Raw genomic sequence first — 12,546 nt, 5'->3', positions numbered from 1 at the left:
GTCATGGGGGTGGGGCAGGGGGTCCACATTGACAGCGTGAACCCAGGTGAGCCCAGTGCCCACTGGGGCGGGAAGCCATCCGTCCTCAAAAGAAACAACCGAGTGCAGAGTTGCTCAGCATCGTATCTAAAACGTGTCTGCTTTAAACACACATTAGTAGCCACAACAAGAACCGACAAACGTGTCTGACCCACACTGAAGACGAGACCAGAGAAACTCACTCAGAGGTGGTGTGTTTTGTCAAAGCAGCTGCTAAGGTATGCGTAAAGGTTTTCTAAAAATATGGTCTTGATGCAACTTAATGAGCGAGCATATAAGAGACAGAAAAAATGAAAATTATTTTTAAAAACGGGAGTGGAATTCCTACTCCATTCCACTCCATTGGAATGGAGAGGAAAGGTCCAAAAACGGAAACTTAAAAAAATATCACTAGATGAACTTAGCATCAGATTAGAGGGCAGGAGAAAGAATCAGTTAAACTTGAGCGTATATCAGTACAAAGTATCTAGTAAACAAACAGAAAGAAAAAAGACAAAGGAAAAATGAGCGGCTCCTCAAAGGCGTGTGGACTAGATAAGAAATTTTCACACAGATACTAGGAATCCAAGAAGAATAAGAAAGAGTAAAAGAAGCAGAAAAATAATTGAAGAAATAATGATGGAAAGTCTTATAAATTTGGTGTATTCGGGAGTTAGGAAGATACAAGATTAATAAGCAAAATCCCGGTGTATTTCAATATTGGAGCAACAAAGAACTGGCAAATGCAATTAATAAAACATTTCCATTTAACATTAGAAAAACTAATACCAGGGACGGAATTAACAGAAGTTGTGTCAGTCCTACGAAATAAAAGCGATGCGACATCTCTGGGAGCCATGAAAGAGAGCTACTCGGACGCAGAGACAGGCCGCGCTCCTGCACGGTTGGGACGTCTGCTCCCCCCCCCCCCCCCCCCCCCCCCCCCGCCACCGCCAGTGCCCAGCTACAAACTCCACGCAGTAGCAGCCAAAATCCAAACACTTTCAGGGTCGTAAATTTGGAATCGTTGGCCCATTAAATGGACTCCGCCGAAGAGTATATTTTTAATTGAGAAAATTCTCTCTCTCAAGAGGCCGAATTATTTGGTGAGCTCAGAAAGTCTGTTCGTGGAAGACACTCTTGGTTCTAGTCGCCGTTTCCGTGGATGTGCCAAATACCGTCAGAGGTACCCCCTCTACAGCACTGTGTAGTAACTTTCCTTAATGAATGTGTTATAAGACGAGATTCGCCAAGTACATTGTCCCTGGTTCTGAGTTTTGAGTGTTTGCTAAATTTAGATGTTAGAAAAATCACAGGCCTTCCCAACTTGGTTACTCGTTAAGGAAGTAACAATAAAAAATTATTTTTAAAAAAGAATACCTACAGATCCAATTAAATGTATGCGTTCCATCAGAATTTTCCTCCCCAAAACTGGTACATTCCAAAACACAAGAGTACAATTTGAAAATTAAATCTTCAACACCTGTGGAATCCAGTTGTTCGTTGGCTCAGTGCTCTCTGTTTGGAAGTTTTCTCTCAACAATGGTAACTTTCTAGAACTTGTAATGCTGAAGGTTGTTTTTTTTTCTATTTGTTGAATACTGGGATTAAAGGTTTCTAATTGATTTTGAAGCAGGCAGCCAAGATACAGAGAATCCACATACAAAAAATAAGTCAAAACACCTTGTTAGACACTTCGGTTGACGCCAACTACTTCCCCAAGTGTTGACCCTTTCTAAAGAGAATCCCGCTGGACAAGGGGCACTGCTGTGAGGCTGAGGATTTTTTTTTTAATTCTTATCCAGGACATGTTTATTGATTTCGGAGAGAAAGGCAGAGAGAGAGAGAGAAAACACTGATGTGGGAGAGAAACGTCGATCCCTTGCCTCCTGCACATGCCCTGACCAGGGATCGAACCCGCAACCCTTTGGGGTAGAGATCGATGCTCCAACCAACTGAGCTACCAACCCTCGGCAAGGTGAAATTTTTTTTATTCACAAAAAGACAGGTTTGTAAAAATATTTTAAAGTTTTCGGCAACTATCGCTTTGATGTTTATTTCAAGGATACCAGTTCGTTTGGAGGCGATCGTGTGCCCCACAACGCACCTGAAATGCATGTCGCCTCCCCCGGCCCCTGAAGCCAGTGAGGTGGTGTCCTTGTTGGGGGGTTGGCTTTGACCAGAGTTTGCTCACAGGCTCAGTCGTAAAACGGTTTTACATTCACACTGGACTTTCGAGAATGCCTCTAAAATAGCATGAACACTAGCATCGGGTATTCTACCATCAATGACCTTGATTTCCAAAAGCTTTGTTTTGATTCCAAGCATTGAATTAAAAAAAATAAAAATAACCCGACTTTGTTTTTGCGAAATAACTGAATTGATTTCCTATCTGAAGTACGTGAGAAGCTGATATAAAACCAACGGTAATTTCTTGGTATGTCTTTCTTCTGCTGTTACAGCCACCCATTCACGACTCTTGCCTTACTTTTGTACCAATACAAAAACCCTGCGACTGAACAAGAGTGAAGTTAATCGAGAGTAAGTGGCTCTCCCTGAGAATTCACGGCTCAGCGTGGCGGATAGGTGAGCACCTCTTCCACAGCCACGCGTCCTCAATCGTGGTCTCGAGACAGTCTTCTGAAAAGCGCGGCTGACCTGTGGTCTAGAAGCCGAGGGTCCTGGAGCAGACTTATGTTTCCGGTTTATTTGGTCACTGCCTCCCCGTCAATGACTAGACAGTCTCTGCAAATTCCGAGTTCAGCATCAGTAGCCCCGTGAAGCAGAAAATCAATACTACAGATTTGCTAAACGTTTACCTTCCTCCTAATTTCATTCCTTTTTTTGTTTGTTTTTGAGGTCATTGCTAATGAAGGGATTAGCTGCAAAATGGAAATCTTTATTCAGAGCCTGTCTGGGAGGCCCCACATCCAGCTCCAGGCTCCAGGCGGGTGGTCCTCCGTCTTCACCCTGACCTTCCCAGGGACCCCTGACCTGCCCCACGTCCCAGCCTAGACTTGGGCTGCTTCTTTGGGGCGTGATTGTCAATTTTCCTCTTTTCAGTAATTTCCAGTGATGGGTTTTTGCCAGCTGAGTTAGGAACGCAAGGGCCCGGTAAATCTGGACGGTGGGAACAGCCGATTTCAGTGAGGTGCGCACTCCTCTCTGCTCCCAACACACGCGTTTGAACGTGTGTGCCCTCCTTCGGGACACAAGACAAATGCCAGACTCTCATCAGCTGGATTAGAAATTGTGACTAAACATCAACAGTGAGATTTTTCCCGAGCAGGTAAAAGACCGCCTGACAGGCACTGGATTTCATTTTAATTTTTTTAAGATAAATTTGCTTCCTTTGCAATGTTCCTCTGAAGTCAGACTAGACTGAATAAAAATTGATTTTGTTGAAATGGATACCCTTTTATCCTCACGCTGCTTATGAAATCTTTATGCAGGAGCCCTTGCTTCGGACTTCCCATGGCTCCGCGGGCCGGCAGGAACCAGCTGAGCATCTTCATTGTCCTCACACTGAATTCGGACACAGAGCACTGGCCACCCTGGTGACAGTGCTCTGGATGGGTCAGAGCCCAGGGTGCCAGGGGTCAGAGGGTCAGAAAGGTCCTCACAGGAGCTGAAAGGACAAACCTCCCTGCAGGGGTTCAGGAAGCTCGGTTGGGTCGCTCTCTCCCAGAAAGGACGGGAAGCTTGGTCTTTCTCCGCTCATTTTAGTTAGAAAAATATACAAGATACAAAAAAGAAGATACAAGATACAAGAAACACTGTACATAGGACAATGACCCCTCAATCCCCTTCAAAGCAGGCACCTTGTGACCTCACACAGTTCTCCCAATTGCCATGAGCTACCCCTTCCTATTTTCCTGAATCTCATCAATGGTCTGACATCTCTTTCCTTTCAAAGGTGGTTTTAGTTTTGGGAAAAGCCAGAAGTCACAGGGTGCCAAATCTGGGCTGTAGGGGACTGAGTCACCTGGGTGATTTGATGTTTCACCAAAAACCTCTGCACAAGACGTGATGTGTGAGCAGGCACATTGTGGTGATGAAGCGGCCCATCACCAGTTGCCCACAGCCATGACCTCCTGAATCATCAGAATACTTTCTGTGGAGGAATGTTCAAGCTTAACACAAAATTTGGTGCAGATTCATTGCTCTACTCGCTCAGTCATGTTGAATGTGACGGCCACACAGTACACATGCTCACTCAATGGCGTCTGCTTCCCCCACTGACTAGTGCAGTGAAGTGGTCATTGTTCACACATGCGCATTCCAGTCCACGCTCCTTGGCTGCCAGGTTACATCAATGTCGTGCAAACTGTTCTCACTATATTCACAAGGCTGGGCTTTTCTGGACAGACCTCATACACACACACACACACACACACTTTTAAAGGCAGGCTTATACGTATTCTCTCCCATTTTATCTCCTCCTTTTACAAATGAGGAAAGTGAGGCCCAGATGTGTCTGGTGATCCCCTTGGGGACCCAGTAGGAAGGGCGGTGAGTGGGCCCAGAGCCAGCCACCCTGCCCCCAGCTCCAGGCCGGCTTGGGGATTCCCAGGTCCTCTGCCTGGAGTTTCTGCCTGTGTCTGCATCAGGGAGGTGACGTGGGCGTTCTCTCTGTGCGTGCTCAAAGGGTACGTGTTTTCTTTAAGTGCTGATCTTGTCAATGACCTGAATGACTGACTTAGACAACTAAGGTGGAGGAAAACTAGAAAACCCGGGAATTAACCAGAGACCAGAATTGAGCTCTCTCTGGGCACCCGAAATGGCTTGCTGAGTAAAGCCATCTGAGACGGTTATGCCTTCCTGTCAAAGAATCACAGATCTGTATCACCGAATGGCTCTCCAGGTCAGCTGGTCCAGGCCAGAAGCACCTGTCCCTGAACTTGGACCCCAGCCTCGGAGCACGTCTGAGCAGGCGAGGTCAGTGGTCACATCAATGTTCAGCTGTGCACCTCACCTGGTGTCAGCCGCTCTTAAAAAAGGTGGGATGCAATTTCCAGAACTGGCACTGTGTGGACGCCTCCTGGGGTGATGGCTCTTCTTTACCTGCAGTCCATCTTCCGAAAGGCAAATGCAAGGTCTGGGGCTGGCCGTGAACAGAACGCGTCTCCGGATCTGCAGAGAGGGCACTTCCCGTTCCTCGGACACAGCCGCTGGAAGTCCTCGCTGAGAACATTCATTGGCTCCTCCTCCCAGGACCAGGATAGACTGGGGGAGCCAAGGGCACAGGTGTTTGTCTTCAAGTGTCTTCCGCTGACAGCTCATTTCTCCCGAAGGCGTCCCATCTGAGGGTTTTGGATGCAGCTCAAGGCACCTTGGGTAACGGCCCCATGGGTCACACCGTGGACGCGCCAAAGACACTGGCCTGAGCTGGGACGAGCAGCTTCATTGCCTCGTGTGACAGCTGCCTTCCCTCCCGTGGCTGAGCACAGGACCCAGGCTGCAGACGCCCATACTGCTGTGTGCTGACCACGCAGCGTGAGCAGGGAGTGAGGGCCAAGGAGCATGGACAGGTCGTCTCCCAGAGGATGAATGTGGCCGCCGCCTCCGTCCGCCGACCACAGCTGGGCAGACCTCGGTGGGGTGCGTGGTACAAATTCAGGGCTTCCTGGAAAGGAAACCTGCCAGTGGACATCACTTTTCAGAATCACAAGTTGAAGGAAGTGCTGGCAGCGGAAAGTGTCCTGAGCCCTTAGCTGGCAGCAGGCGGGGTTCCCTGCCCGCCGCCCCTAGAAGGTCTGTGGCCTCCTGTGGAAGATCATCACGTGTGCAGGTGAGGAAACTGAAGAGGACCCACGAACTCAGTGAAGTGACAGGCATTGCGCTGGAAGGCCTGTCTGCTGAGTGCTCCCCCTACCTGGAGGAACTGAGTCCAAGTGGGCAGCTCCCACTGTCCATCAAAGGGCGCTCAGGAGCCTGTCTTCCCACCGAGCCTCCGACCTGCCCTCCCGAGGGCTGGGAGCTCACAGCCTCAACGGCAGCAGAGTCCTAACACCCTCCTCCTTTGTGCCCCAGAGCCTCTGGATGTCGTGTGACGTCTAACGCAGACACACGGCTCCTGGGAGCTCGTCTGCACCCGTCCCCACTCCCCACCTCACAGGCCCAGCTGTCATTCCCCCTCCGGGCGGGGACCTAGTCCAGCCACAGACGGGTGCCTCCCCACTTCCAGGGCCCCTGCCTCCCCACCCCTCACTGCCCACAGCACCCCACAGCCATGCCCTGTCTCCGCCCCTCCTTCCCCTTCCCCTCTCGTCACCAGCATCTCTAAGCACCTCCTGTTTGCCGTTTCATCTCCTGCCACACTCCTAAATCCACCCCGTCACTTAATTGTCATGAAATGCCCAAAGGAGGAGCCACAGTTAGCCGTGTCTACTTTGCGGGCGCCCACGCACCACATGAAGAAATCCAGCCGCTTTCCCAGCTCTTACCCCGAAGGCGTCATTGCTCCACAGGGCAGCCAGTAACTGCTTCCCATGTCCGCGACCTTCAAACACCAAGAGCCGTTTAAGTTCTGTTCAAAGTGGTCGTACTAGAAATGTACACACGTGTAATACACTGTAGGAAAAAATGCCTTGGAAATACTTTAACGTTTTGGTGCTGAATGTGGAAACAGCAAGCACCGTTTTGCATAAATTAATGAAAGGTTAGCAAATTCATCGCGAAGCCAGAGGCTCTGTCAAAGCGTGAAGGCTTTTGAAAAACAGCGCAGTCCCGTGTGTCAGGACCGTGGAAGTGTTACCGGCCTTGACCCAGTCCTGTCTCTCCCAGGAATTTATTCTAAGGAAACATCCAAAAGCAAACAAAGGCCACGCACAGGGCGAGGCTTCCCGCAGTCTTCCTGTTGGTTTTCTCCTCCTCGCTCACCGTCGGCACTACCCAAGCAAAGCAGCAAGCCCGCGCTGTTGGCAGGCACGCCCCCTCATCCTTGAGCTCACGGGGGCAGGAATCACAAGCCTGATTCCCCTCTGTACCCGCGGTGAAGATGGCAGTGAGTGCCTCACTGCTGTACCGAAGCAGCACACACGTGCACTTGCGTGTGCCACACAACACACGGACACACAGAAATCTGGGAGGGGAACCGAACCTTCAACAAAGGAGCCAAAGGGCACGCTGAGTCGCCTGGTCTCCACAGTCCCTGCATCAGGCACAAAGTGAATCGTGCGCTGTGTTCAATTCCCCTCTGGGTTTCCTTAGTGATTGTTCTAGAATGAAAACATGCATCTGAGTATATTGTGGTCTGATTCAGATCAACACCACGCTAATTTCTCTAAAGCAGGAAGTCCGTTTATTTTTACGTTTCTCGCACGTCTCTGCTCCAAGAGCGAGCCGGGTCACCGAACTGCCCTGCTACGGGCCAGAAAGCGTGTCCCCTGACCAGCGGGGCCGGGGGCAAGACCCTGGGGCCCACTAGATTTCTCTTCCTGTCTCTGCGCTCCACCTCCTTTGACGTGTTGGGAGTGTTTAGTCACTGACCAGATACGCGCGTTGCATATGTGTTTTCCGAACACATGGGCTGCTGTGCGTGGGCTCAGCAGCGTGGCCTGGTGGGCAGCGGCTCCAGTTGTGGAAAGATCCCACAGTGGGGCCGTACAGGAGTGGGCCTTTCCTCGTGAGCAGGATCTCCGTGTGGGCCCACGCGTGCATACACACTCAAACACACACACACACAGCCCGCTCTGTTCTGTCTGCTCCCTGCGATTTAATTATCATCTATCCACCTCTTGGACCGTAAACAAAAAACAACCCATCTGGTGCTTCTCACACATTGTCCACACAACTGCATCTAATAATTTGGATTCTCAGTATTTGTCTTTAAAATGTTAGAAGAGTTTTCACTGTCCTCCAGCCACACGGCCATACTCGCTTCCTGGGGAAATAAAGCCGAGACTGACAGCCACTGAGAGGCACTGGTACTGGAGGGGGATGTACAGTGTTTGATGCCGGGGGGGGGGGGGACCCGGGGGCCGCTGTGAACCTCAGTGATTTCCTCGTGTGCACTTGCTGGTCCCTGGAGAGGATCAGAGCAAAGCCCAGGTTTAGTCGCGCAGAACGCCCAGCCCGCTGGCTCCCTTCCCCGCGTGCAGACCACCGATACGCTCTCCCCCACTCACGGGGCATCGAAGGCCGAGCAGGCGCTGAAGCGAAGCTCCCTTCCATGCTGCGCCCATCACCAGAGACAACCCGAAACCTCGGAAGTCAGTATAATGCCCACTGTCCCAATAACTGAGAAAAGTAACAGAAAACAAAGGCAGCGCCCACAAAGCACCTTTTTATCAAAAGAGAGTCGGGGTGAGATCAAGCTGTACAAGTCAACAAAGTGAATATACTAAGTTGTGTTTCATTTGTGATCATTTATTTATATTCCAGGCATTCTTGGGCTCTGCCTTTTGGCTTTGAGGTAAGCGCCTCTGACAGCCTGCACCCGAGCGGCAATTTTCCTCCCGTCGGGAGAAGGAGCTACTTTAATGCTACAGGTCAAGAGCTCAGAGTATGAGGGATCAGGGCCAGCTCCCTGAGGCCAACAGTTAAAATCCTTCACAGTCCATCCACGCTCAGCCTGCCCGAGCATTTAATTTCATACTAGGCACCGTTTTGGATGTCTTAAAGTCTGTGATCTATCAAACATGTAATTGTTTTTTTTTTCTTATGGAAACATTTGTGTGTGTGTGTGTGTGTGTGTGTGTGTGAGAGAGAGAGAGAGAGAGAGAGAGGCATGGTTGAACTGCCATAAATTATTTAGTCAATTACTGCAGAGCATTCAATGCTGATAGAAACTGTTTTTGTTTTTCAAGCAGATATTTTACTAAGAATTCCAAATGCCGTTTGCCCCTTCAAGGTCAGTATACTCGATAACTCGAGACAGCTCAAAGCCGAAGGCTCTCTGTTGAGCACGCTCTAAAGAGACTTAATGGGACAGATGTGATTAGACACACTCAGGTTTGTTTCCAGTAGTAGTCCTGAAAATTTGAGGTTGTTGATACTTTGATACCATTGGATCAAACCTTTTAATACAAATCCTTCTGTAATCCAGTTTTAAAAAAACAAAACTTACCATCCTCCTTCTTTAAAAAAAATGATTTTATTTATTTATTCCTAGAGAGAGGGGAAGAGAGGGAGAAAGAGAGGAAGAGAAACATCAATGTGTGATTGCCTCTCACACGCCCCCTACTGGGAACCTGGCCGGTAACCCGGGCATGTGCCCTGACTGGGAATTAAACTGGCGACCCTCTATTTCTCAGGCCGGCACTCAATCCACTGAGCCACACCAGCCAGTGCCCCATCCTCCTTCTACTAAGCCACTCCAACCCTACTTTCCTTCACCCCATGCTCTTCCTCAAAGGACAGCAGCCACGGGAGGGCCTTTGGAAGTTGGCTATCTGGGCAAGAACTACTTCCTCTCTCTCCAAACCACCACTGCCTGATGTAAATGTCCTGCGAGTTTCAGAGTAGACTTTATTCATACAAATGGAACTTTGGAATGTGTTTTGTTTATTCAAAAAAAATCACATCTTCATGACAAAAATTGAGTACAAATGGAAAAACATGAGTTTAAGTCCTTACATAATGTTAGCCTATTCACACACGATAAGGAATTAATTTCAGCCCTGGCTGGTGTGGCTCAGTGGATTGAGCACTGGCCTGTGAACCAAAGGGTTGCCAGTTCGATTCCCAGTTAAGGCACATGCCTGGGTTTCAGGCCAGATCCCCTGTAGGGGGCGCTTGAGAGGCCATCACACATTGAGGCTTCTCTCCCTCTCTTTCTCCCTCCCTTCCCCTTTCTCTAAAAATAAATAAATAAAATCTTTTTTAAAAAAAGAGCTCCAATAATTCCTGAACATAGCTTTCTGACTCTAGACCCTAAGAGGAATCTACCCAGAGAGCAAACGGAAGTGCCAAGAAGCCTTGGACTTTCTCAGTGGGTGTCGTGCAGGTGGAGCAAATAGACGGCACCCCGTGAGATCTGCGGGGGAGAACAAGTGGGCACAAAGGTGGCGCCTGCTATGATGGGGACGGGGAGACACGGGGGACAGAGATCAAAGGGGGTGACGCAGACACGATGACGTGCTAACCGCAGGCAGACACAGTGAAGGACAGACGGCTGTTCATCATACAATTCCTCCACCTTCTCTGCAGGCCCAAAATTGCTGTAGAATTTCAGGGCGGCAAAAAGCCTCAGGGAGTAAGGTCATGTCTCCCCGTCTTTGTAAACATCCAAACGAGGATTCCCTATCAAATGCCAAAACTTCGTTTCTCACCATAACGGAGAGGAGGACACACAGTGTCCCGGGCCCTGAAGATGCCGATGTTGGAGCATCCTGTACCGAGGCCATTCACTGGATGCCCTTTGACTTACTGAGGGGTTCTCTGTCCGCCCACCCCCTCAGGCAGGCCCACCGGGTCTGCCTCCAACATCCTTCACAGGCCACAGCACCTCAGGGCTCCTCAGCGGACTCGCCCCACCCCAGCCCCAGCGAGACACCGCCGGCCACTCTGCGTGCATCCCCTTCCCGAACCCAAGTCCTTCTCCTGCTGTCCGTGCATCCTGATACCCTGCAAAGTACGTGGAGGCCGGCCAGGCCGAAGCCAGGGCTGTGACTGTGTTTTGAAGAACTCAGTCCACACTGACACACCCACTCACCCCCCGGGCCCTCACCTCACGGTGTCCCTTCTTCGCACTGACACGCCCGAAGGAGCAGCCAGCCCACAGAGGAGCACTCGGACAGCTTCCGTGGGGAAGCCTGGGTACCTGCGTGGCCCTGGGGAGAGGCACCTGTGCTGCCCGTGGTCCGCGCCAGTTTAATGGGCTTGAGTGCAGAACCTCAGGGTTGTCTCGGACACTCCTAACAGCCCTGGGTGACCATCCACCACTTCCAAAGTCCACAGCACGGGGCCACCAAGCTTGGGCTGGCAACCCCGCCTGCGAGCAGCCCACAGGCCAGTCCGCCCCATCCCTGAGAGGCTCAGGCTGTGGAACTGCTTCCATCCCTCTGGGCCAACCTGCGGCTTGAGCCCCAGTCCCAGCACCAGGCCCCTGGGCCGTGCGGAACCAGCCCACCCCTCTCACAAGGGAAGATACTTACGCACGTGAAGGCCGGGTCATGTCCCCAAACTCCGCTCTTGCCCAAGGTGCACCCAAGGGCTTTCCCAAACTGCCGTCTGGAGCCATTGCTCCTGAGCCCATTCTCCCTGGGGCTTGTCAAAGACCCTCTGAGAGTGTGACGCCCGAAGGCACCGCTCCTCAGATCAAAGGGGAAATTCTCATTATGCAGACGTGGCTTTGCCTTCGTAAATTGTGGTCAAGGACATCTGCCAGCCCTGTTCACAAAGCAGACGAGCCTTTGGTCTGTGCAGGGCTCTCCCTGGAAGTGGGGGGAGGCTCTCTTCCTGCCTAATTTGCTTATGAAGAATATTCAATTACATTTCAAGTTTTAATTTGCTTCGTAATGAAAAGTAAATGAATGCAACTGTCATGGTTGATGGGTCTTGGAAAGAGAAGAACTGCTTTGCAAGAACAAACACAGTGAAATTAAAATAAGCAACTTTCCTCAGAGGTGAAAACTGAATTTCTCCCCAAAGAACTTCCTCAGGCCCATAACACACAGGCTTGCACCAACCTGAGGACCCCCACCCCCACCTCACCGCAGTGCAGACGGGCACCTGGTGGTCACACCCACACACACCTGTGCCCAGCTCGCACACCCACTCATCTTGCACGTGCTCGAAGGGGGCGGAGAGCCCGTCCAGTGGGGGTGGGGCACATGGCCGGTGTTTCACGTACCATTTTTGCAGATGGGGCAGCACTGGTCGGGCTCGTACACGGGGTCCACGCACTCCGTCTGGGGACACGCGGACACGGAGCACAGCACCTCCCCGTTGGCCTCGCAGCGGCACCTCTCGCAGGGGGACACCTGGAACAGAAGCCCATGGTCAGGTGGCGGGCCCCTGCCTTCACCGTGCAAAGTTGGGGGTTGCCCCCCGAAATGTGTGGAGAAGACATCCCTGTGTCTTAGGAATATGAAAACAATTACCCAGCCAAGTGGTTTTCAAAGCGTGGACACAGGGTCCTGGGGTTCGGAAGCCCCCTCGGGCACCCACAGGTGACGGGCCCCAGGGTCCCCTCTCAGCTCCAGGGGCACAGCTGTCTTAGTGATCCACATACTGAGGGTTTTGAAAAAAAAAAGGCTTCTGTTTAAATATTAAAGAAATAACACGTCCCATTGGGCTCTTGCCCAACCACTCACCCAGGCAGACAAATCCCTTTTCACAGACCTGCCCAGTGTCACCCAACCTAGCCCAGAACAGCCCCCACGTCTGACTTAGGAACACAGCGGACTAGGAAAGGAGGGAGAGGCGGGGGACAGGGGAAACCGAGACACTTCTCTGAGCCAGGCCCCTGGCCAGGAGCTGTCTGACCGCGAGCTCATGTAACCCTTGGAGCGACTAAGAGGCACCTATGACCATTCCTGGCTGAGCTTGCTGATGAGGAAACAGAGACTCAGAGGTGGCTGG

At 51.1% G+C, this 12,546-nt stretch overlaps 1 protein-coding gene across 1 annotated transcript in view; it reads right to left on the bottom strand.

Moving 5' to 3' along the window:
• Positions 1-12,546, bottom strand: part of VWC2 (von Willebrand factor C domain containing 2) — a 46,083-nt gene that overhangs the window by 17,041 nt on the left and 16,496 nt on the right. Inside the window, exon 3 of the mRNA XM_053926849.2 lies at positions 11,816-11,945. Within this exon, the coding sequence (XP_053782824.1) occupies positions 11,816-11,945 (130 nt within the window). The remainder of the gene's footprint in view (positions 1-11,815; positions 11,946-12,546) is intronic.

This window comes from Desmodus rotundus, chromosome 6, assembly GCF_022682495.2.
Source record: "Desmodus rotundus isolate HL8 chromosome 6, HLdesRot8A.1, whole genome shotgun sequence".
Taxonomy (NCBI): Eukaryota; Metazoa; Chordata; class Mammalia; order Chiroptera; family Phyllostomidae; genus Desmodus; species Desmodus rotundus.
The sequence above is the reverse complement of the archived record's forward strand: the minus strand, read 5'-3'. Positions and strand labels throughout refer to the sequence as shown.